The sequence below is a fragment of the Gavia stellata genome, chromosome 4, assembly GCF_030936135.1.
Source record: "Gavia stellata isolate bGavSte3 chromosome 4, bGavSte3.hap2, whole genome shotgun sequence".
Lineage (NCBI taxonomy): Eukaryota > Metazoa > Chordata > Aves > Gaviiformes > Gaviidae > Gavia > Gavia stellata.
In genome coordinates, this window is record NC_082597.1 from 27,915,255 (window position 1) to 27,939,711 (window position 24,457).

At 35.2% G+C, this 24,457-nt stretch overlaps 1 protein-coding gene across 1 annotated transcript in view; it reads left to right on the forward strand.

Annotated features, from left to right (window-relative positions):
• The window catches only part of CTTNBP2 (cortactin binding protein 2), an 88,729-nt gene that overhangs the window by 29,249 nt on the left and 35,023 nt on the right, over positions 1-24,457 (forward strand). Inside the window, exons 3-5 of the mRNA XM_059817022.1 lie at positions 4,326-4,550; positions 10,992-12,654; positions 19,157-19,360. Coding sequence (XP_059673005.1) covers positions 4,326-4,550; positions 10,992-12,654; positions 19,157-19,360 — 2,092 coding nt within the window. The remainder of the gene's footprint in view (positions 1-4,325; positions 4,551-10,991; positions 12,655-19,156; positions 19,361-24,457) is intronic.

The following is a 24,457-nucleotide window of genomic DNA, read 5'->3' on the forward strand; positions in this document are numbered from 1 at the left end:
AGGCACCTCGAGAGATTGTTCAGTCCAATCTTCTGGTTAAAGCAGAACTAACGTCAAACATGGATCAAGTTGCTGATGGCCTTATCCAATCTAGTTTTGGAAATCTCCCAATGACAGAGGTTATATATTTTCCCTGGGCAACACGTTCCAGTGCTTATCTGCTCTGAGCGAGAAGAATTTGTGTCCAACTCAAATTTCCCTCATTAGATTGTGGGACGACTGCTACTTCTCCTGTCAGTGTGCAGACCTCTAGCATGTTTCTCCCTGGTTGTCTCTGTTTCACACTGAAAAGTCCTATTTCTACTTAACTCTTCCATGAAGACAAGCCATGTTGTAGCTTTTGATCATCTTTCACTCCTCTCTGACGATGTTTTTTCAGTGTAAACTTGTAGTCCATCCTTGGTCTAACGTAATGCTATAGACAAGACTGTCCATAAAGAAACTTTGTGTTTTGTTCTTTTTAGGTAGTAGTTGCACTCTTATTTTAGTCTCCTTGTTTAATGTTTCAAATCCTGTATAAGGATTTAAAAGCTCTGTATAAATGTGATGTTCTTATTGGACTGAATTCAAAAGCTGTTGTAAATAAGTTTAAGCTTTTACTCTATTGTAGTAGTGAATTTCATGAATTAACTATTTAAAGGGGTTTTTTCTTTGTTTTTAGGTATTTTCTCTAGATTTGTGTGTGCTTACTGTCAGTTTTCATCACCTGTTGGATGATTTAGCTTTAGTCTTCAGTCCTAATTTTGTGTACCACCGGCATAGGCTGCAATACTCTCAATCTTAGTCCTTCCATTAAAAGGCTAGTCAGTGTGCAAATGGGTATGTACAGAAAAATAAAGCTGACCGTTTATAAATTCATATAGCACCTTTCACAATGCAGCAGTCCAGATTACCTCCTATACTGGGTGCATAATCTGTCTGGTTTTGAAAATTTTCTGTTTGAAAATGCATTCAGTTAATTATTCACAAATCAACATTTTACATGTTATCTTCTGTATATATTGCTGTGCAGTTGAAGTTAATATATCAAACACTGCTAATGCTGTTTTACCACAGCCACCAAATTATACAAAGACTATTTTAAAGGATTAATTACCCGTATGACCTTAGACTGTACATTCACCAGATAATGAGTGCCATAAAAACCAGGTTTCTTGATATTGCCACTAGCTCTTATGACTTGAAATTCAGTGCTGAAAGGTGATGTAAGAGCGAAAATTTTCTGATTCTAGTATTTCTATTTCTCCCATCTGATGTACTTCAGTGAAGTGCAAAGGGACAGAAGCATTATTTAGGGGCTGGAGGAACCATGTAAAAAAACCCCAAGCCTAGCTTGTCTTTCTGCCACTTTGTGCCTAAGTTTTAGGGAACTATTCATTGTTTCCCATTTATCAAGCTTCTGCTTTATCTTTTAGTCTGGTATCTTCATTTGAAATCATGCATGCTCATCCCATCATTTTATTTTATATTTTTAGTCCTTGTATAGAAGCATGGAAATATTTGTTTTAATATTTTGCATATAGCTTCCTTTTGAGTTGCAAGCATCCTGAGATGACTTGGCTGTTTATGGTTTGAGAGTTGCCAGTCTGTTTTACCCTGTGCTTGAGGGTATACAGTTATGGCTTCAGCCCTACAGGGTCTGTCATCCCAAACTATGTGCTGTTCAAGACCTATTGGTTTTTCCACAGTCTTTAGCTTTCAGATTTACCTGTAGCCACTTTAATTCTTAATGCCAGCAGATTGTTTTGATTTTCGTTTAGATGGAGCTCATCCCTTCTGTATAGTTTCATCTTTTCTTTTCCTTAGTTAATGAATCTGAACACCCAGTCCCATTACTATTTTGGCAGGTGTGCACTGAGCCTTTGCCTTGCTTGCTCTGTTAATTGCTATGCATGTTAGGGAACATGTCAAAGAATATATTCATATTGCATACATACAGTATGTGCCAAGAGGACAGCTAGTCATAGGTCATAGAATAAACTGGAAAATACACATTATTTCGCTGGTTGTCTACCTGTGTTTCCTTAAAGGCATGGGTGGTTGCCTTTGCCTCTGAGATCAGTTAATCTACTTGGCTTCTTTTTTTGCTGTTGGTCTCTGGATTTAAGGATGGAGGTTCTGGTGATCTGTTTTTTTATTATTATTTACAGATGAGCTGCTACATCGGTGTTTTTCCTTTACTTTGATGGCTCACTTTCTTTATATAAACTAAGTGGCTTTTACGCTGCTGATAATTTATATATGGATTATGCCTCCATCTCCATTGAAATTCTTAACCTGCTTGGGTTTGTCATCTTGACTGCTTAGCACTTTAATCCATTTAGGGTTAGGTTTTTGGTTTTGATTCTTTCCTATAAATGAAGGGTGAATTCCTACACTGCATACTGTCCTGTAACTTCAGTATATAGAACCAGGAGCTACAAATATAGGCCCTCCCCACCTGGCTTTGTAATATTACCTTTGGAACTAGCTATTTTGTTTTATTTTATTTTAAAATCAAATTTAAAAATTAATGGATTAAAATGTTAGATTTTAGTTAGATTTAGGGGTTATTTGCAAGGCAGTTTATAAAATATAACTAGGTTCTATCAGCTTATTTTTGTCTCTTCAGCCAATCACTACCTGACTTTGTAAGCCTAGCTAGACTTTAGGTCTGAATGAACTCTGTAAGCTTTTTCTGAAGTTATGCCCCAAAGGCCTGCTTTTTTATAAATATTTTCAAGCTCTATTTATACTATCAAATTGAAAAATAAACTAAAAGTATTTCAAGCATCAGCATATGTAGGCACACTTATTTCTGTTGCAGTTAAAATTCTCTTTTATGTTTTAATTTCCCATAATATTTCAATTTTGTAGACAATATATAGGAAAAAGTTGGGCATTCACTAAAGTGTGTTATTTGTAGTTAGTCTCTCGAGAGTTTTTCTAGCACAGTTCTTATGTTCTTCTTTGGGTTCTCATGCTTTGAAATATGTGTTACCTTTTATGACCTTTTCATATGTTAGAATTTTAACTTCAAGCTTTTCAAATGATCTGCTAACCCATTTGGTAACCGTTAGACCTGTTCTTCCTCTTTTGTATCTCAGAATTGGCTTATTCTTCCTCTTTTTTGATTATTTTTCAAAACTGAATTTGAACAAAATCACAGATAAATGTTTTATCCATTTTTGGATGGGTTCATCTTTCTGATGGTGTTTCTCTGCACTGTGGGGTTTTTTTCTCATTTTTTGAGACATACTTCTTTAAAGAGCTGCCCTGGTGACTGTACTAATTTTTAAGGTAACAAGCCTTCATTTTCTTTCAAAATCTGTGCTATAATGGTTTGGCTTTCTTCCTTCGGCTTTCTATTGTGCGTTCAAGCACAGAAACGCCACAACAAAATTTTAGAAATCATTGGATCTTTCTGGTGAGGTTTTTTTTGTTTGGTTGGTTGTCTTGGTTTGGTTTTCTCTTTTCCCCATAAATTATATGGGTCTTAAGCCTGCGGGTTTGGAACAATATTTTCTATGAAGACTGTTAGAAGTCAGTACTTATCTGTGGCCTTCCTGTGTATTGTGTAGTAAATGTATAAAAATACCTTCTCTGAAACTGGTCTTGTTTTCATGTTGGGCTGAAGAACCAAAAATTTGTCAAGTATAACTACCTCTGATCTTTATTGTGTAATATTTTTTGTTATGACAGTAAAGTGTTGTACTGTAGTTTGGAAATAAAATCATGTTTTAAAATAATGGTAAGGAGAAACGTATGACCATTAAGTACTTCTTGAACAGAGATATGAGAAGTGTCTTAATTTCAGAAAAGCCTTGGTGGTATTTTTGCTCTCTGCTTGTCTACTATTACTTATGAAAATCTCTGCATGTATAAACATACCATCAGGTTTTTTATTTGAAAAATACTTATTTTGGTACTGCAGTAAACACACAAAGCATGTTTTCATGTGGTTTACTAGCATCATCTTAATACAGAGAAATAGAAAACTTTATTTTAGAATGTTTTTTTTCCCTTTCCTCTCTGTGTATCAGCCAATTTAGAAGGTGCTATTTTTGTGATACTTCTGAAACTGCTCCAAGTTGATATTTCTGTATTGAGTTGAGAAGGGGAGGAGTTTTTTAATACAGTGAGTTGTGTTGACTGTAATGAAATCTGTGTGCAACATATCTGACTATTTCTTTTAGAGATTGTAAACGAATACCTAAAGAAAATATTTAAAAAACATAAATACGTAACGTAATTTTCCCTGTGGTTTAAGTCTCTTCTATGTGTGGATGTACTCCAAAGAATGCATTTAGTTTTATTTCTTTGTCTGTTTGTTTTTTTTTTGTTAGGCCCGGCGTAAAGAGGTTTTTATCCAGGAGCGATATGGAAGATTTAATTTGAGTGACCCATTTCTGGCTCTTCAGAGAGACTTTGAGGCAGGTGCCGGTGATAAAGAAAAGAAGCCAATATGCATGAACCCTCTGTCCATTTTAGAGGCTGTTATGGCTCACTGCAGGAAAATGCAAGAAAGAATGTCAGCTCAGTTGGCTGCTGCTGAAAACAGACAAAAGAAGGTATCTTGCTACCAACTGGTTTTTTTCTTTTCTCTCTCCTGATTTGTTCTTTCATGCCACTTTTTTAATTTGCATCTTTGCCTAACTTAGTTATCATTATGAGTGTTAAAATGTTATCACGTAATTGTCATATATAGTGAGGTGCTGATTTTCTGGTGATATTTCGTGTGCACACCTCATTCGTTCCATGAATTTACTTATGGAATAAATGAAACATAACTGGTATAAATCGATGCAGTATATAAGTGGATAGCTCAGCGTGAGCTGAGAAAGCATCATCACAATATATTTTTAAACCAACACCATTGAAGACTAGAGGAGCTACTGTTATTTTTGTTCTAACCTAAATAGCATAAAATAAATAATTTATTTGCATTTTATATTAGGTTGCTCTGTTTCCTAAATCAGTAAAAATAAATTATAACTCTAAAAAATACTTTTTTTGCATATTTAGAACATTTGCTGTAAAGAGAAAATTATTTTGGAACAAGTATGTTGCAAAAAAGGTCTCATATTAAAGATAAAAAAATGTCATTTTGGAAGTGAATGGTTGGTGGGTTGCACATATTTCACTAATATGTAAGCCATACATTCCTAAAGCATAGCTAAACATGAATATGTTGGGGAGGGGTTTCTGAGAGGAAAAAGGGGAACAGTAATATAATAGACTAATCTAAACGAGGTATTTTTGAATAATTAGAAAAGAAGTGCTTGCTAAGCGTTGAATCATCCTCACTGGGTATAAGATGGATAGAACGTCTTCAGCAACTGTGAAATAGCTTTTTGGTGACAGTTTTATATTGATGTTTAAAAAAACCCCAGAAAATGCTAAGACAATTGACATAAAATTCATTTTGGTAGTAATTGCTCTGTGGGAAATAATATGCACACAAAAGTACTGGAAGTATGCTGGAAATACATGTTTAAATTACATCAGGAAACATTTTCTTGTTATCTTAGCTCTGTTGTTTAGTTTAGTTTAAGCATCCCTGCTCTGTTAAGACTTCAGAAAAACAGATAACCGCATTCAAAAAAATGAATAATACTAGACTGTATGTATGATATGTAAGTCTTAAAACAGCGTAATGCCTATGTAGTGAACTGTTACTTGTACTCACCTAGCACTTCTTTTTGAGGACTCTCAAATGTTAATTTTCTTTTTCATATGTTTTGTAAGTAAGTTGAGAATTTGGGGAAGGTATTGTCTCAGCGTAGAAAAGAGCGAGTGAGCTTGCTTATTCTGACTGAAGAATGATATTGGGAGAGACCCTGACACATCTGCCTGGACAATTGGATTAGTTTCTTGTTTCAGTGCATGGCCACAAGTCTCTTCTTGTACGTAAATTCTTCATCTATCTCTGGCTTTTAGTATATGGACAGATACATGCATGTAAGATGGGCTTACATATTGAGAATATGTCTCAAAGTCAGGGTATTCGTAAATTCCATTTTTGTCATTTTTTTTGCCCAGGTTTATTATCAAAGTCTGTAAGTCTGCATGTACCAGAAAGGATGTTCTTGTCTTTTGTTTCCTAGAAGAATATATGAGGGTTTTTCTTTAAATCTTAAAATCAAGTAGTTTGATCTTAATTTTTTTTGCAGTTTGATTCTTACCTTGAGAAGTACCTAAACCTCTAGGACACTCAATTCTGAAGTCTGTAACTTTGAAGCTAAACTTTAAAGCACTAGACTTCAAAAAAACCTGTGTTGCTTTAAAAGTGTGTCATTATGATCATACTGTTTTTACTCCTTGTAACAAATAAGAGATTTAAATAACACAGGATTTGAAAACAAACTGCATGGTGTTGAGCATGTTCTACAGAACTTACATCTTCCTCTTTTAAAGCCAATTTGAAATGCTATTTGGACAGGGCACCCACCCTCTTAAACTTCTTGGGTTTGTGGCAACAGATGACATATCTCTCAACCATCTCCATTCATTCTCCATTCACAAACTGTTCATTCAGTGTTTTGCCTTCCCTTAGTTCCACATTTTTCTGTCTGTTATCCACCTCAAATCCCTCCGTGGAAGAGGGTAATAAAGACATTTTGAGGGATTTTTAGAAATGTTCAGCAAAGTAGGGTGACTCAATGTAAGAATAAAAAAAAAGTTAAGCCTAGACAAATGTGATCTAAATACAGAGCCAGCTGCACTTCCTCCCTCCAAAAGTGGTTCCTCCTTCTCTGAATGTGTGATGCCTCTATCTACATGTTTGGAATTGCCTCACTGTCTCACTCTTACACTAAGTAATGAAGTCTGTGTACAGTTTGTTTATTTTCTCTGGATATTACTGGACTTTAAGCAGACTCAGGCTGAACTCGTATTCCTGGGGACTTATTATCTGAGAATATAGTGACCTGAAAAGTATTCTTTAAATAAAATTTTTATTTGATCATAAAAAGCAAGTCATAACAATGTGCCAGAATGTAGAAAAATGAAAGAGGTGCACAAATGACTGTCAGTCATAGGCTTATCATATACAAAACACCTAATCCCCAGATGTCATCCGCTTTGTGTCAAGTCTCCATCTTCTTCCATCTCTTTGAATGCTTTTCCTGGAGCTGCTATTGAAATTAATTTTGAGGTTTCCTGGGAACTCAAAACTAGATAATCAAAATGACAGTTCTTAATTTGTCAAGTGTTTGCAGAGAAGTTAGTATTGGGATGCATGCTCAAAGAAAGACAGACACATTGGTTGGAAGGGAAGAGGCCCGTTGGTGTGATTTAGTCTAACCTTGCCCTTAAAGCAGATTATCACCAGCAGTATATTTGGTCATACGTGAATTTGTCTAGCTGAGTCCTGAAAACCCCCAGGAATGGCAATACTGCAGCCTTTCTACACTACTATCTGTGTGAAGAACTTTTTTCCAAGACTGAGCCTCTTAAAGGGCAATTTTTCATGTTAACCTTCTGTTATGGAGACCCACCTGCCACTACCAAGAAGAATTTGACTTTGTCATCATTGTAAGGGCCCTTCAAAAGGAGCGGTATGTTGCTATTAGATCATCCCTCAGTCTTTTTTTCACTAGACTAAGCAGGCCAAGCACTCAACCTTTTCTCACAAGTCATGCACACTGTCTCTTATCTTTGAAGGGCCTTTGCTGGTTAGTTCTTTGTGGGACACTATCATTTTTCTCAGTATCCTTTTTTTACCCCTTTTCAAATCCTTCTCAGACACATTTCCAGATGTTTACATTACTGGTATGATATAGTGTATGCATATAGTACACTTTGGAAAAATCAGGTCGTAGTTAGTTCATAAACTCATAAATAATTACAGCTAGTTCCAAATCTGTCATCTAAAGGAAAAAATGCAGTGTAAATATTCAGAGGTTTTTCCTGTTCAAGGTGACGCAGCCAAAACAAGGCTGGGGGGAGACATAGGCATAGGATACAAAGTAAAATGAGAAACTAATGCCACTCTCATCAATTTGAAATCAAATAAAGGACACTTTTTTATATATATATATATATTTTTATACATATATATATTAGGGATTCTTTATTTATATGCAATGCTTACAAATAAGATATTATAATAGTATGGTAAGCTGATTTCATCCCAGTTATATGTTAAAATCTGTTTGTAATTATTTGGAAGTAATATAATTTCACAACAGTTTATAGAACTAGTCCCTCATCTGAAAGCAAAATGGAGGAATAATAAAGTATAAAAAAAATCTTGATTAAAACATTTTTACTATAATCTTATTGCATTTCCAAGTTTTAAAAATGTTATACATTTCTCATGATTTTTTTGTCTGTTTTACCAAAAAAGAAACTGTTGGGTGATCTACTTGCTTTGAAATGCTTGTGAAGCATCCAAATGCTGTTGGATGCTTTGAAAAAAACAGCAAAATACTTGAGAAAAAATAATGATTTTTCTGCATGTGAAGAACTGTGAATGGGACCATTCATAACTACAGTGTCATTGTAATAGCTTGTTAATTTAATTTTCAGCTGTACTGTCATTAACATAACTGGAAAGGTGTTGTTGCTGATACTGTTTGTTTAGAGATGACTGGTAATGCCATACCTTATTTTTTATATATTTAACACTGACTTTAAGAAAGGGTGGACTTGGTTTAGTGAAATGTATTGTACAGAGTATATTTGTTAACCTGGGATGAAGCTCTAAAACCCCAGTGGAGCCCCTCTACTGCTAAACAGGTTTTGAGGTATTTGAAGCCAAGATGACATTTATAATGTAGGTATAATTTCCCATAGTGATTTCTTCCTCTTAGTTCACTGTTTCTTATGATAATGGTATGATTTTAGGAAGAAATTTTACTATTACTATAATATACATGACATCAATATTGCCATCACCTCTTTATGCTTTTTCCCATTCTTCTGAAGAAAACAGAAGAGAAATTTAGAGTCAGGTGACATGATTAGAAATGTTGGGAGACTGAGACACATGTTCATCTATAAGTGTAAATTCATGCAGTATTTACTGTTTGTTCTCTCTATGTCATTTCACTTCCCTTCCCTTTTAAGTGTTTTCTTGTGTTTGAATTCTACTTACTATGTGGGAAAAAATTATCTTGGGCACAATAAGCTATAGCAGGTGGGATTTATTTCTATTACAACTGCAGACTCTCTCCCTCTTGTACTCATCTCTTGATGGCATGAGTTTCAACTCTACTCTGTGGTATATAACTGGAGAGTAACAAAACTGTTATTTAGAAATTGTATTTATATTAGCTTTTGTTTAAATGCAGTTTAGTTAAAAATTAATTGTAGACACATCTACAGTGACATGGAAAAAGCTTCCAGAGCTAAGAAATCTAATCTCCTATTGGAGAGGACAGGGAATAGTGTGGTGTAGCAACAGGCTTCTGAAAAGCTATTAAATTGTAATGCCTGGGGGTTTTTTTGCCTGTGTGTCTGTTTGGTTTTTTCATCTAGCAATCAAGACAATATTTTAAGCAGTGACGAGGGAGGAGGTATTCCATAGCTATTACCAATCCCCTAGGCCATGTTTTTTCCCACATTACAGTTTACAGTAAATATATTCACGACACTGTATTGTCTTAAACTCTGAAATTAGTATCATATTACCATGACACTATAATCTGAATGCATAATCTATGATTCTTCCTTCATCTATTGAAGTGAAACATTTATTCCAAGTAAGATCCTTAATGTACTGTTATTTGCCACAGCTTTTCTTAAATTATTGAGCATTGTGAAATGTTCTTGCATTGTAGAAGCATGAAACGCTTTTCTGTTGCAGTCAAAATGAAGTGTTCATGTTTGTGAGCACTTGATTATTTTTTTTTCATAGGTATCTGAAAGTATTTTTCCAGAAAAAATGCCCACTTAGAAAATGCACTTTAGTGTTACAGTTCTGAATTGTTATTTCTGTATCAATCTGTATGTAAATATGAAGCAGAACTGAGAAAGCTAAACCAATAAAAAGAGTACAGGAGAAGGAATGCTCAGCAGTTTCTTGGGGTTTTGTTTCTTTATCAGTCATTTGGATAAGCCATATAGGAAGCTACTGCATCAGTATGTGAAGGGAGGAGCAGGAAGAAAGAAATAAATTTTTCTTTTGTTGTTATTTGACTTGTGTAAAAGTTTTCTTGGGAAAATATGAAGCAATTTGGGTTGCATTATTACTAGTAGGTACTTTATAAAATGGTGCATTTACATATTTTTACAGTGCTTTTCTAGAACAGGGTCTTTGAATAAAAGCATAATCAGCAGGCAAGATGAATTAGAGGTAATGACTATATGAATGAGGGGAAAAATTATTCTTATCCATTATCTGCATATAGTAGGTAGTTTTTTGATTCTAGCTTATAACATAGTTTATACATCACTGATGTCAGTGAGACCTTCCACTATTAGTAAGTATAGGAAGATATTTGTGCCTGTGCCAAAAAGTTGGTCTCAGAAATGAATGTCTTATATCTTGTTTCAACATTTATAAATAAGACCTATGGTCATGATGGACTGTGTATTTCAACCCTCATCTCCTTCAGTCTGAGGAAGGCCTAAAACCTAAACCTTTCATTTCTGCGCTCAAAGCTTTTTTGCAAAGCTCATGTCTTGCTTGTGTCTGGTTCCTTTACTGAGAATAGGACTTTCTGTGATGTCTTATGCCTAATTTCTGGAGAACAGGTAGCTCCTCACTCAGGAATCACAAGCATTTAATCACTATGGGGAGTCTCTCTGTTGTCAATGGAGGAAAGTAGATGGGCTTTACTTAGTTTCTGAATTGCTTTTCAGAGATGCCCGTCTCTTTCTTTTGCTTGTGTAAGATTATAGGCACTTGTGTTAGATATCACAAATCACTTTCCTACTTTCCTGGGGCGGACAGGTTCATTTCAGGCATACTCTCAAAGGTTAAAATATCAATGTCCGGTTAATACTAGGTTATGTTTAAAGTCTCCATCTTGTTAATGAGAATTTTTCTCTATGCTTCTTTACAGTTGGAAATGGAAAAATCTCAGTTACAGAATCTTGAGCTGGAGCACAAAAAACTATCAGCTCATCTTGAAGAAGAACGTGGAAAGAATAAGCATGTAGTATTGATGCTAGTGAAAGAGTGTAAGCAGTTGTCTGGCCGAATTGTAGAGGAAGCCCAGAAACTGGAAGAAGTGATGTTAAAATTTGAAGAGGAAAAGAAAAAGGCTACTGAATTGGAGGAGTCTCTTGCAGCTGAGAAACAAAGGAGTACACAAATGGAAGCTCAAATGGAAAAGCAGCTGTCTGAGTTTGACACAGAGAGAGAGCAGTTGCGTGCCAAACTTCATAGAGAGGAAGCACACACCAGTGACCTCAGAGAAGAGAGAGATAAAATGATCAAAATGATTGAGCAATTAAAAAAGGAGAATGAAAGTAAAGCTAATCTTTCTCTTAAAAATAAAGATAAAAGTAAAGATAAGAGTCTTGTTTCTGTTTCTGTTGAAACAGAAGAGCCAAGTTCAAGAACTGTTGCCTGCCAAACAGACGCTGTAGTGATGGACAGTAGCACAGAAAATGTTAAGAAGTTGCCTTTGACTGTATCTGTAAAGCCTTCTGCAGTGAACCCACTAGTGTCTGGCAATACAAAAATGAATGTGTGCGCCAATGCAGCATTTGTGAAGCCTGTCATTGATAGACAATCTTCATCTAGTGAACTTGTCCCTCCCGCAACTCCTGTTCTTACACAGAATCAAAACAGAATTGAGGAAAATGGACCGAGTACAGGCTCATCACCTGATTTACCAAGTAGCACTTCCCCTTTTTCAAATAGTACTTCCCTTTGTACCCCTGCAGCACCGACTGCTGCAGCTCAGAATTCCTCACTCCCTTCATCTATGCACGGTTTGCATTCACCATCTGCCAACACTACTGGGCATCCAGGCCTAAACCCACGAATCCAAGCAGCTAGATTTAGATTTCAAGCGAATGCAAATGATCAAGACCAAAATGGAAACACAACCCAAAGCCCTCCCTCTAGGGATGTATCCCCTACTAGTCGTGACAACCTAGTTGCAAAACAGGTAGCTCGGAATACCGTTACCCAAGTCCTTTCGAGATTTACAAGCCCTCAGAGTGGCGCTCCGTCGCGGCTGGGGACATCACATTCAATGGAAGTTGGCACTTACCCCCCAGTCGGTAGAATGAGTTTAAAGACTCCCAGTGTATCAAGAATTGACAGAGGAAATCCTCCACCTATTCCTCCTAAAAAACCAGGGCTTTCGCAAACTCCTTCTCCACCTCACCCACAGCTTAAGCTTTTAATGGATAGTAGTCGATCCCCAAATACAAGTGCAAAAACTGACAGCAAAACCGTGACCTCACCTCTTTCAAGTTCACCACAAGGAATCAGGGTAATAAATGAGGAAATTATTTCTAAGTCCTCACCTCAGCTGCCACCAAAACCTGCTATAGATTTATCTGTGGCACCTGCAGGCTGTGCCATACCAGCCATAGCCTCATCTCAGGTGGGTGCCTGGCCTTCCCACTTCCCTGGACTGAACCAACCTGCATGTTCAGAAAATTCCTTTGTCATTCCCACCACCATTGCCTGTAGCTCCTCCATAAACCCTGTTAGTGCTTCATCCTGTAGACCATGTGATTCAGACAGCCTCCTGGTAACAGCATCAGGTAAAGGGATTGATATGCTACAAACTGTCTCCCTCTAAAATAATGTTTTGGTTTTCCTATACATCTCTCATTTGCTTTATTTATCTTTTTATTCCTTTCTCTTTTTTACTTTCTAAAAGCTGAAATTTTCATTTATATTTTTTCCACAATCCAGGGGTATGGGAATTCTTTTGCTGATTTAGTAGTGTTATAAATTTGTTTGCTTCCTCAAGGAGGTCTCCAAATTGAAGGCTTTTTTTAAAGGTAAAGAGGACTAATGTTTAAAGTAAATGGGCTGCAGATTATGGTATATTAAAGAAACTCCTTTTTTTTTGTTGTTTTTTGGGGGGGTTGGGGTATTTTTTGGTGAATGCTATTACTTTTGACTTCAAAATGCTTTCTCAGTCTCAAATAATGTTTTGAAAATTACCTCTACTGGTTATCTTCCATGGAACATGTATTTCAGTGCTTTATGAATCATTTAAAAAACAGGGCATAGCTAGGGCTACTGTATTCTGCTATGGCATTAGGTGGTTGCATGTTAAGGTATATAAACACCCGGATAACAGTGCAGTTTCAAATATATCACTTCCTACCTATAGAACATGTTTCATTTTTATTTCCATTTTTCTTATAGTTCTTCTGGGTTTAGTTGTAGGCTTTGTTAATACTCGAGTGTGGCATCTCACAGGTTTGCTCCAACAAGCTTTGTTGTTGGACAGTTAAAATCTAAATGTTATGCTGATAGTCTAAGTCTGGAGTCAGTGCGTGTATCTGCTTTTCATTTTGCATTGTGGTGGGGATTTATTTGTGTTCTTAATGTGCTGCCAACTTCAGGGTGTCTTCTTGATGGCAGTTAAATGAATAGAGGCATCCCTGATCTACCTTTCAGTTAGTTGTAGATCTCCTATAAATCTTTTTGTCAGCATATTTCCCTGCTGGGATCAATAGCACTAGAACATTAGGTAGAAGCCCCTCTTTAGCCTGACTTGCACTGCACTGAGGAAGATGGACACAGAGTTATGGAACACTTCAGACCTTCATCAGCATTGAAGAATGTTTGAATGGTCTTAAAATTTCAACAATTATTCTCAGTTCAGTTATAGTACTTCAGCCCCTCATAACTTTAGTTCCCATATCATCACCTATAGGGTATAAAACCCCTGCACAGCTGGTCTGCTTCCATCACACAACCAACCACTTTCTGTTGGTAGCTGCACCACTGTCTGGTAAGGCAGTTGAACTCACTCACAAGTCTTGGGGAAACTATTCCAAAAGCAGTGTGTGGCAAACTTGTATCTATAGGTATAGGAGATTCCAGGGTTCACATTATTAAGGAATTTATATTCCCATTCCACTTCATTGAAGACTTTCTGCATGTTTCTGGAGTAACCTAGTCATGTTTTTAACATTTGGCTGTGGCACCATACTGTCAGTATCCTCTCTCCTTTCTGAACTGTGCCATAAAAATATGAGCTCATAAATCTTATCTTCCATTTGTCTACTACTTCTCAGACTTAACAACTGCGGGTTTTGATGTCTGCCTCTTAGTTTGCTGTTTTTCATATGGATGTCCAGAATTTTCATCGCAAATTCTTATTCCTAGCTGAGTCTGATTGCCATGTCAGATAGATCATTAGTCTCCCAGTATTCCAGATATTCTCCAAACCTCATTGGCCTTCAAGTGCTACTAGGCTCCATAATGGAATTAAAATTTCATTAAAAAAAAAAAAAAATCTAAGATTTTGTTAACCTACAACAAATTATTGGCAAAATCAGTTTCAAAGTGAATAGTTTTTGTAGGCAAGAGCCTATCTTCCACAAATCCTATCAGCATGAATTAGGCTGTATATTTCAATTAGTCTTACATTAACTAGATGATGTTTGGTAATCATTTAAGACAGTTTTTGATTATTCTATAAAATAACAAATCTTCTATCTTAAAGACGAAATTACCACCACTTGACTTAATGACTCCATGTATTGTTATTGCTTTAGGTTGTGCTTCGAAGTATGAACTTTTTTCTTAGGAGAACAATCAGCCTTTTAAATAGGACTCCTCCACCAAATAGTCAATTTGTGTTTCTTATGAAATTTGTGACAATTCTCAGAGACAATTCTCAAAGATAGGATTTTTTAAAAAAACTGTTAGTTTTTTAAAACTGTGCTGGTTGATGTGTTCCGATTGCCTTTCTTCATTTACACTCCATTCACTTGTTTTTGGAAGGGATGGAAACATTTGGGTTCATTTAATCCCCTTATAATCCTTGCTCTGAACGTTTGAGGCTGTTAGTATTTTCTAAGTGGCACTGCTTTTTGTGAATTTTTACAATTGCAAATGGGAAACGTACCCCATAATCTGATGTCTGCAATGAAAGATTGCTTAAACTCTAGTTAGTGGTCTGCTCTTTTATTTTAGTAATGTAAAGATGTCATTTTAATATCCCTCCTTTACTGACTACAGACAGGCTCAAAGAACTTTAATAACAACTTCTGAAATATTCAGGAGCTCCTTTGTCTTCTACCCAAACTAATGCTTATATTTTATTGTACTTATTCTCCAATCCCATTTTATTTATGTTTTTTTAAGGGAACTTAATCTATTTTGGCCAAGTGTTCTGGCAAACTGCAGAACTAAAAAAACTTTGAGCAACAGATGTTATGCAAGTATGGAAAGACATTTCCTTCAAAATTTTATGCTGAGAAAAGAAAAAAAATAGATTTTATAAATATATATGGAAATAGACTTTGTCTTAGAAAAGAAAAGATAAACCAAATTTAATAACACTGTTTTCATTAACATGATGCGGACAGTAATGCCTGAATTCATGTCACATTCACTTTCTTTTTTCAGTTTCTTTTTTAAGTGTGACTTTTCTTGAGGTGAACAACATCTAACAAACTAAAAATACTACTGAAACCTCCTTCCATATCTGCATTTTCATTCCCTCTAGGCACAGATTCAGTTAGTTTTACTAATGTTCTGTTTGATTTTAATCTGGTTTATTTACTTTTTTCAGAAAATGTTTAGAATTTCAATTTTACTTACTGTTAAAGCAGAGCATGGTGAAATCTTATTTATATTGTATAGTAAGTAGTAAGCTTCAATCAGGATTTCTTAATATTTTAAGACAACAGTGCAAAACAAATTTAACATTAAAAAAGACATTGAAAGAATCCTCTTTTTTATATTTTTTGTTTGTCAATAAATTAATGTTTCTTTCTTCTTACTGTGGAGTCAGAAGAATGGATAATAGCTTAATCACTAAAGTATTCTATTTATTAATTTTAAAACAGTTTCCTAGTTAGCTCAGATTGCTTTAAGAACATATCAACAGCCTGATTTTCAGTAAGGGAGTGTCTTGGTTCTAGAAAGAGCAACTATTAAGAGCAAACTTAAAATCAGAGCACCGATTGTTTCAGTTACGTGTTCTGCTAAATTAATGTGACAATACCTTCTTTTAGAGACAGGACATTGCACTGCATGTTGCTCTCTTCATCCCTGGTAGGAAAAGACACCAGCTTTTGTCATTAATGTTGAACAGACTGCACATAGAGAAATTACAATGAACTTTTATGGCCTGATTCAAAATCTGCGACAGTGTTTTCATTAACTTTAGCAGCCTTTGAACTGGTGCCAAAATGCTTCTGCTCTGTTTGGATTTCTACATTTCAATGGCTGTAAGCCTTCAAAATGGAAACGAATGTAGACAGTTGGATTTTCATACCCCTGGGATTTCTGCTTTCACTTTCTTCTTGGTTTTGCGCTTTTTATGTCACTCTTCAACGAAGTATGTTTTTTATTTTGCTCATTTCTGTAATGATTGATTTATTCTCTCTATACAATTGGCTTCAAAGGTAAAAGGGGGGGGGGGTGAAGGACTGACCTGGGCTCTGAAATTAACCATCTCACATTCTGAAGCTGATGCCAGAAGCTGTTTTTGTCTGTCCCTCTGCCCTTCATCACTGCATGCCCTACAAGCTTTCACAGATGCTTCACATTTCCTAACTTTTTGCATCTGTAATGGTGTACCTTATTTATTGATATTTTCTATCATTGGTGTATTTTGTTGAATGAATTCAGGTTTATTATATTGCTTTACATTGATAATAGAAGCTGAAGTTATGTTTATGTTATTACCTAGGGTTTGTATCTTTTTCAGTAGAAGGTTTTAATCTAATGATAACCTAGTATAAAGAATTTCCTCACTGAATTGCAACAACATATTTTTCACTTCAAGGAGTGGAAATGAAAGTTAGGATACCACATACGGCACCAAAAAAAATTCCTTTTATTTTGGCATTTCTGTTAATGATGCTTTAAAAAAAAAAAAAACAACAAAAAACTTGCATTATTTTCAATAAGGAAGGGAACCCAGATACACTATTCATATTACAAAACTGCTTGGCAAAGTGAACTTCATGCTTAAAGCTTAGCGTCAGGCTCCCCATATTCCCCCAAATAATTCCAATATAAGTTGGACAAAGAATGTTAGCATCTGGAGTGCCACCCAAGCAATGTCCACTATCAGTTAACTACCATGGCAAGACAGTACAAACTACACACATACCATTTTAAAAACATTGATGTATATAGCAACACCTGCAGTACCGTTCGTTTCAAAGAATAACAAAAGGTTGGAAAAATAAAATCACTTATAATGGAAAGGGAGAACAAAAGTTATTCTTCAGACCTCTGGGGATTTTGTAAGAATTAACTGTTCTGAAATATTGGAAGTGGAAATATATTATTTTTTTTTACCACTTAAAGGATGCAGTTTACTTTGTATATTGCTTATTTTCTTTTACAAAGTTCAGAAAACCCTCAAAATCCTCTGATTAAAAATATTGGAGAAATAAATATTAGTAAGAGTATTAATAGTCAGAAGGTAGCTTCAGAACTGAAGTTATATGAAGAAGGATGAAGTTAACTTTACAGTTTATCATCAGTTAAAGTTGTATTTATAAGGTAACTTCACAGCTGTAGTGATGACTTGTTATAGTCAATATCAAATAAATAAGTTGAATAATAAGCTAACATTGTGAAAATACTGCAAATACGTTTCCTTTACATACTAAACTAGTAAACTTAATTTAAAATGACAAATTTAGCTTACTTCAGAAAAAAATATTAAAATATTCCAAGCATTTTTTTGTTGTTGTTGTTGTTTTGAACTGGGATCAAACTATGTGTTATTCATTGGGGCTGCTCAGATGATGGATTCTTATGTAAGTCTGGACCTTAATTAAAATTTGTCCAGATCTTGCAAGGTTCCCAAATCTATTGCTTCTATAGAATTCTATTGGGAACTTCCATAATTTAATTTTGTGTTTCCAAAATGTGGAGCAGATCATCCTAGCATGGTAGAACTACTGCCACATGCTTTTTCTAGTTCCAGATGTTGGAGATTGGAGAGCACTTGATCAGCTTGATGGAGCCCTGCAGCTCCTCTTCAGTCTTGGGTGTTGCACACCTACAGTAAAATCTATATACAATTGCTTTGTATTGTCAGATTTCAGCCTCATATAATAGCTTATGTGTGGCCACAGAATACAAAGTTATTGATTCAAGAGAGAAATACAACATGGATTTTTTAAAGATAATAGTGAAAATAATAAGAAAAAAAATCTTTCTCCTATTTTCTCTTGCAGTCCTTGATCAAGGAAGAATGCACAAAATTTTCTATGCCTTATGCAGCAAACTTCATATTCTTAACAAACTTCCTACTAAAGCTGATAAGTAATGAACAGAACATTTAACCAAGATAACTCCTAAAATTTCAAAGCTTTGAATTAAATACTCTTTTTTTAATGGGGTGACTTGAAAGCTTTCACTTGTAAATTTGATACAACCTGTTATTCATTCACACTGGAGCATTTTATAATACATTGTTTAAGTATTGCTGAGTAAAAGGAACATTACCTTAAGGTACAGTTCAGTAATAAATATATGTATTTCTGTATTATTTGTGTAAATTATTTCTGCATTTTTTTTCAAACATATTGAAAGATGCTTAAAGTTATTAAGGGCTCTCTGTGCGATTTGTCTGTATAACTGCAGGTGGGATATTAATATTAATGTTTGCACTGAGACTGTAAAGGAGGGTGAAATTTTAAATGAAAATAAATATTTTGTTTTGGCAACCTTCTTTAGATACTTTAAAAAAACCTTCCCAGCATATCAGCAGTTAAATTCAAACTCGTATAAAACTTTCAGTAGTTTCTGAATTTTAATAGTATAAATTTTTTGAGACATCCAGCTGCTACTACAGTTCATAACAAGTTTCACATTAACATGTTGTAATGAAATCCTGTTCATTTGCATTAATAACTGTCACCCCTGTACGCAGTTTTTGTTCTTCAGAATACCTTCTGATGTATAGGTAAAGCATCATCACAAAACTTATGCTAAACTAACGAATCCTGTCATTTTGAAGATCCTTTTTAATTTTTAAAAGAACACAGAAAATGCAGAGCTTTATTTATGTGTCTTCTATCTAACTTCTGTTGCTTTAACTCACAGGCTGGTCTTCCTCCCTAACCCCTTTGTTAACAAGTGGTGGTCCTGTCCCCCTGGGTGGCAGGCCCACCCTTCTTCACCAAGCTGCTGCCCAGGGAAATGTCACTTTATTATCAATGCTGCTTAATGAAGAAGGACTGGACATTAATTACTCTTGTGAAGATGGCTATTCTGCCTTGTATTCTGCTGCTACGAATGGACATACAGGTAAGTGATTCTAAAGTTTTGTTTTGACATTCAAGTGAAATAGCGAAAGCTTATTTTATAAGTTTTAAATATTAAATTAAGGTCAAATGCATGTTTTTTAAAAATGTGAAATTGAAACTGAGATATATATAGATTATATGACAAAAGTCATAGTATAACGTATATATGAGCAATACTTCTGGAGGCAGAATTTTGGAACACAGAAAGCATTCTTGCTTGTGGTAACATTCTGCAGGAACATCCATTCTAATTCTTCACTCCCTTCCTATAAGAAGCCACCAGATATCATCACCCCGTGTTCTGTGACAAACTAAAGATCTTTTGTAGCAAAGGCAACTTGAAAGAAAGAACCTTCCTCTACAGGGAGTAAGCAGGAAAGAATAGGTCATCACCAGTGTTTTGATCTTCTGCAGCAGCAGTGAAAATGATGGAAGATGGTTTCAGAGTAGTGTGTGACTTGGGAAATAAAAGGAACCGTCTTTTATTTTTTAACTAGATGAAATAGCCTTAGTTTGTTCTCTAGGCTCTACTACTGAGATAGTTAACATTTTTCTTTTTCTTTTCCCCACTATCCCAACACTCAGTCTCAAGGAGGTAGCATCTCTGAACCTTTCAACAGTCAGTCTTCATATTTTATGAATATATTTATGAAATGAGGCAAATATGTTAGTAACAGATACAAATTTCATGGATATAAACTCCAAGCAATAATTTTCAGACTGTTAACATAAGGATCTCAAACAGCAGCTTTCTTTAAAATTCCAGTACACGTTACTGTAGTTTTTTTCTACTTACGTAAAAATTTCCTAGATTCTTATATTGCAAATAATACCATTATGCAGTTTTGGACACTAAAGAGGAAATCTACCAATACCAATGATAAAAATTCCATTAATTTTTAGTAAAGTCAGTATTTTATTTCACAGTAAAAGGTTGAACATAGTGCCTTTAAAGCCACTGTTTCAAGAGTACTTTGTGGTTTTATTGAACAATGTATTTGTTAGTGACACAATTAGAAAACCCCAATCCAGTGATCAAAATAGTATTTAGAGAGACTATTCCATTCTTTTTCTCAAGTAATCAAAGTAAAATTAGGATCCAAAATCCATAGCTAGGCAGATAGTGTACGTTTTTCTGACATGTTCAGGGTTAATTTTGCTACCAGGCATTAGGGATAGGAGAAATTTTCCCTTTGTTCGGAATGGTATATTTTGTCTTTGCTTGCTAGGTGCTATGGTTTACTTTGTAGGAACATCTGGGCCTCTTCATCTGACAGATTCTTTGTTGTTGCCAAGACCCTTAAAATATTGGAAAAGTCCTTTATTTTATTTTCTTTCTTTGGCACTTTTTTCTTTTGTTTATTATATTGTGTGGATTTATTTTCTTCCCTCACTGAATGAATGTTCTGTGGATTCTTCTAGGCTTACATCCATTTATCATTGCTGGTGTTTGTGGGAGACTGTAATTGGCCCAATTCTTCTTTACTCATCTTGTATTCCTAAAATGTTTCGAAGCAAATGCCATGATTTTCAGTTACAATTACTGAGCAGCTCTTACTGACAGCAAAAGCAATTTGGTTTCTTGTTTTATTGTCAAAATTTCAAATAAGAGAGGCACTTGACACAAGTATGAAAACACGATAATAAAAACAAACACATGCATATGCATCCTGTAATTGTTTAGTATCTTTTACTTTTTAAGATAAAAAATATATTACAAAGGTTTTAGTGTTGGACTTCTATTTATAGTTGACAGGATGTGAAAAACACTTCGTTGTACAAATCAGCGCATTTTAGTGACTAAATGGAGTGTATGAATTCCGAATGAGAGAATCACACAGCAGCAGTATTGATGTCTCCTTAATACCTTGTATGAAAATTGAAAGTAGTAGTTTTATAAAGGTTTTTGTGCTTCACTTTTAGTACATTATCCTTTCTTTGTTACTTGCAGTTTGTTCCCAAGTGCATGGATAGATGCAGCTCTTCAAAGTGGAGACTTTTAAAAACAAATTTATGTAAAAATATATAGGCTTAAGAAAGGAAGCGTAGGAAAAAAGTCTTATTTTAGTAAGTCCTTTTTAATAGCTTTTTTTAACTAACCAGGTGGAAAGAAATGACACTGATGTAATTTTAAGAAGGATAAAATAACTTATTGTAAATTTTTTCATTGCGTTGAGTAGGATTGTCAATGGTAAGTTACTGTCTTCTGGCTGTTTTTTTTTTTTTTTTCCTTAGAATCATAGAATCATTTAGGTTGGAAAAGACCCTTAAGATCATCAAGTTCAACTGTAAGACTTAACATATAAGCTTACCCTGGTGGGTGATCACACCATGATTTAATTTATTGAGAATACTTTCAACCTGGAGTTAGTGACTAAATAGATTTGCAGGACCCCTTGTTTCTTCTAAGTCAACTAACCAGATTTTCCAATTTTTCCTGGGAGACAGTCGGCCAGAAGAAAAGAGTAGCTCTAGACTTGTTAAAAGCCAGCATAGTGTGTACCTCCCTTCAGAAACAAACACCATGTTGCAGAGAGTCTGGGAAGAGTGGCAAGTGAATGATCTCCACACATTTTCAGTGAAGAAATACAGTATTTTGAGATGTATAGATAACTAGAGAAAGGTAGAGCACATTGTAACCAGCATGGTAGCAGCAGCTGTGATGTGCTCTCAGCCCAGTCTGTAGAGAAAATTGAGTTACACAAGAAAAGGGAGCACTCAAATATTCTTTCAAATATCTGTCCTATTTGCAAAATGGGTAGCCTTCCTGTTCATAAACAGTTGCCTTTTGAGAGCTGCAGCTGAGGGTTTTTTCCAGCACATGAAGCTCACAGCAGCTGTTTTGTTTTCTGCACACACTGTCCCCAATTCTGTAGGTCTGAGAGAGAGAACTTTGCCCTAAAAATATACACTAAATGCTTTCTTTGTGTTTGAATGGACATGAGGAAACTGTTGATTTTATGATTTAACCACTAGATTGGGTAGCTGAACAGAATGTTTTGTCAGGCCGTCTTGGTTTGATCCATTAACAAAGCAGGAGCTGCTTCTGTCTATTATGCACTTATGACGTGTTCACTTAGCTAATATATCTGCATATCTGTATTATGTTGCCAATCCTGACTGTTCTATCCCACACACGAGGTGGTTGAAAAAGAGAGAATGAAATAATAAGAGTTCCTGAAACTGAGAGATGTGAAGAGAAGAATAATAATATCTTTTGGACTCGGCTATGTGCTAATCTTATGCATTTATATCAATATAATCGATTCTCTTCTATCCTGAGTATTTGGAGGCTGTGGCACCCTGATTGATAGGAAAAACTGGAATGATGTGGGAAGTAGAAAGGAGTGAGGTGCAGAGACATACAGCTACATGGAGTCAGCTCTGCCGAGCCACTGGATGTATCTGCATGGTGTTTGCCAGCACTCTGGAAGAACTAACTACCCAGCTGTGGTGGAGAGCAGTAAAGTCTCCAGGTGTTTGTGCTAATAAGCTTCCATGTTTTGCTTTTGCTTTGACCAAAACCTTTAACTGAGTGACAACATCGATGTTTGTCTTGTGCCTGCCCTTCTGCCCAGTCCCCTCCGCTGCTGATTACTTCTGTGGCAGATGGCAGTGAACTGGAATTAATGAGCCTGGATTGACCAAAATTACCCCTCTCCAAATCCCAATCAAAAGTCCATCCAGAGGACCCAGGCTTCTCAGAGATTATTGCTCTTTTGCTTGATATGCCACCAGAACAGGTCATGTAGACCTTACTAACTCACATGGTATGCCTTATGATAGTAGCTGTATTTCCGCACGCTTGCACCTATCCCTGAGAATAAACAGCTCTTTTCAGTGATCTTCATCAGAAACAGTATTTTCATATAGATAAGCTACCACCTGAATGATCTGCCAATCAATAATTGTGAGTTAACCATACCTTTCTAGAAGGTGGTCTTGTTCTGTGCGTTCTTCGTGGCTTTTGCATGGCTAACATATGCTTTATGAAGACAACAAAGAGTATTCTTGCCAAATACTTGAAGCTGCTAGAAGAAAATTTTTTCAACATCCTTCATAAACTTTAGAATTATTTTAGGATGTCAAGCAGGAATCTGTATTTTCAATTTAATTGTTTAATATAAGACTGGGATTGACAATGGAAAGAGGAAAAAAAAAATGTCATTGTTAAAGTATTTTTTCTGTTACAAAGTGATTGAAAATATAATTTTATTTTAATTGGTATTATCTTACAAGTGGAAATACTAGGTAAATTAGTTAACGGAGAGCTTCTTTCTGCCTTAAAAAAATTATTACAAATGAAGTCCTGGTAGCTTATCCTGACAACCAGCTTTAAAAAAAAAAAAAAAGTCATTTCACATCAGATTACTTATTTAAGAATTTAAGAACCTTAATTTACAATATAATAGTTTACAGTGTTTTAAAATCTTATTTCTTAATGTTAAATTATTTATTCAATCAACTCCACAACATCTGTATTAATATTTGAAAGAATTGTAACAGGAGTAAATATGTTCAGGAATGTTTTAGATTAGTCAGATTTCTAAGTAATTCTAAATATGTTTCTGATATCTAGAGATAAACTTCACTAGCAAAGCTTGGCTCCAAGATTTTACCCAGTGCTGGAACAGAGTGCGTTAAGCTTGCTCAGAAATCAGGTCAGGTGTTTATAATTGGTGTTCTGGCTGAGCTTATTTTCAAAATAGTAGTTTCAACTACAAAAGACTTGTTTTATTTTGGTCTAGAACCAATTTCAAGAATATAGAGCAGATTAAGTATTTTCTTCAAACTTAATTGCATCAAATGATATTCCAATTTGTGGATGAAAAGCAGTCTAATTACTATGTAATTAATTATCTTAATTTAGCTGTAGGATGATGGAATCAGGCTGGTGCTATTTTTAGCACATGATTTTGGAAACATATGAATGGGAATGGTTTGAGGAGGTTTGAGATTGCCAGCTTATCTTATTTGTCATTGCAATCCCAAGTCAAACTGTCCTAAAACAAGACTGGCCAGTGTGTTGCTTGAGTTACGTGTGGCTTGTGAGCATCTCCCATGTGGCTGTCATATTTGGGATGTGCCACGTGACTGC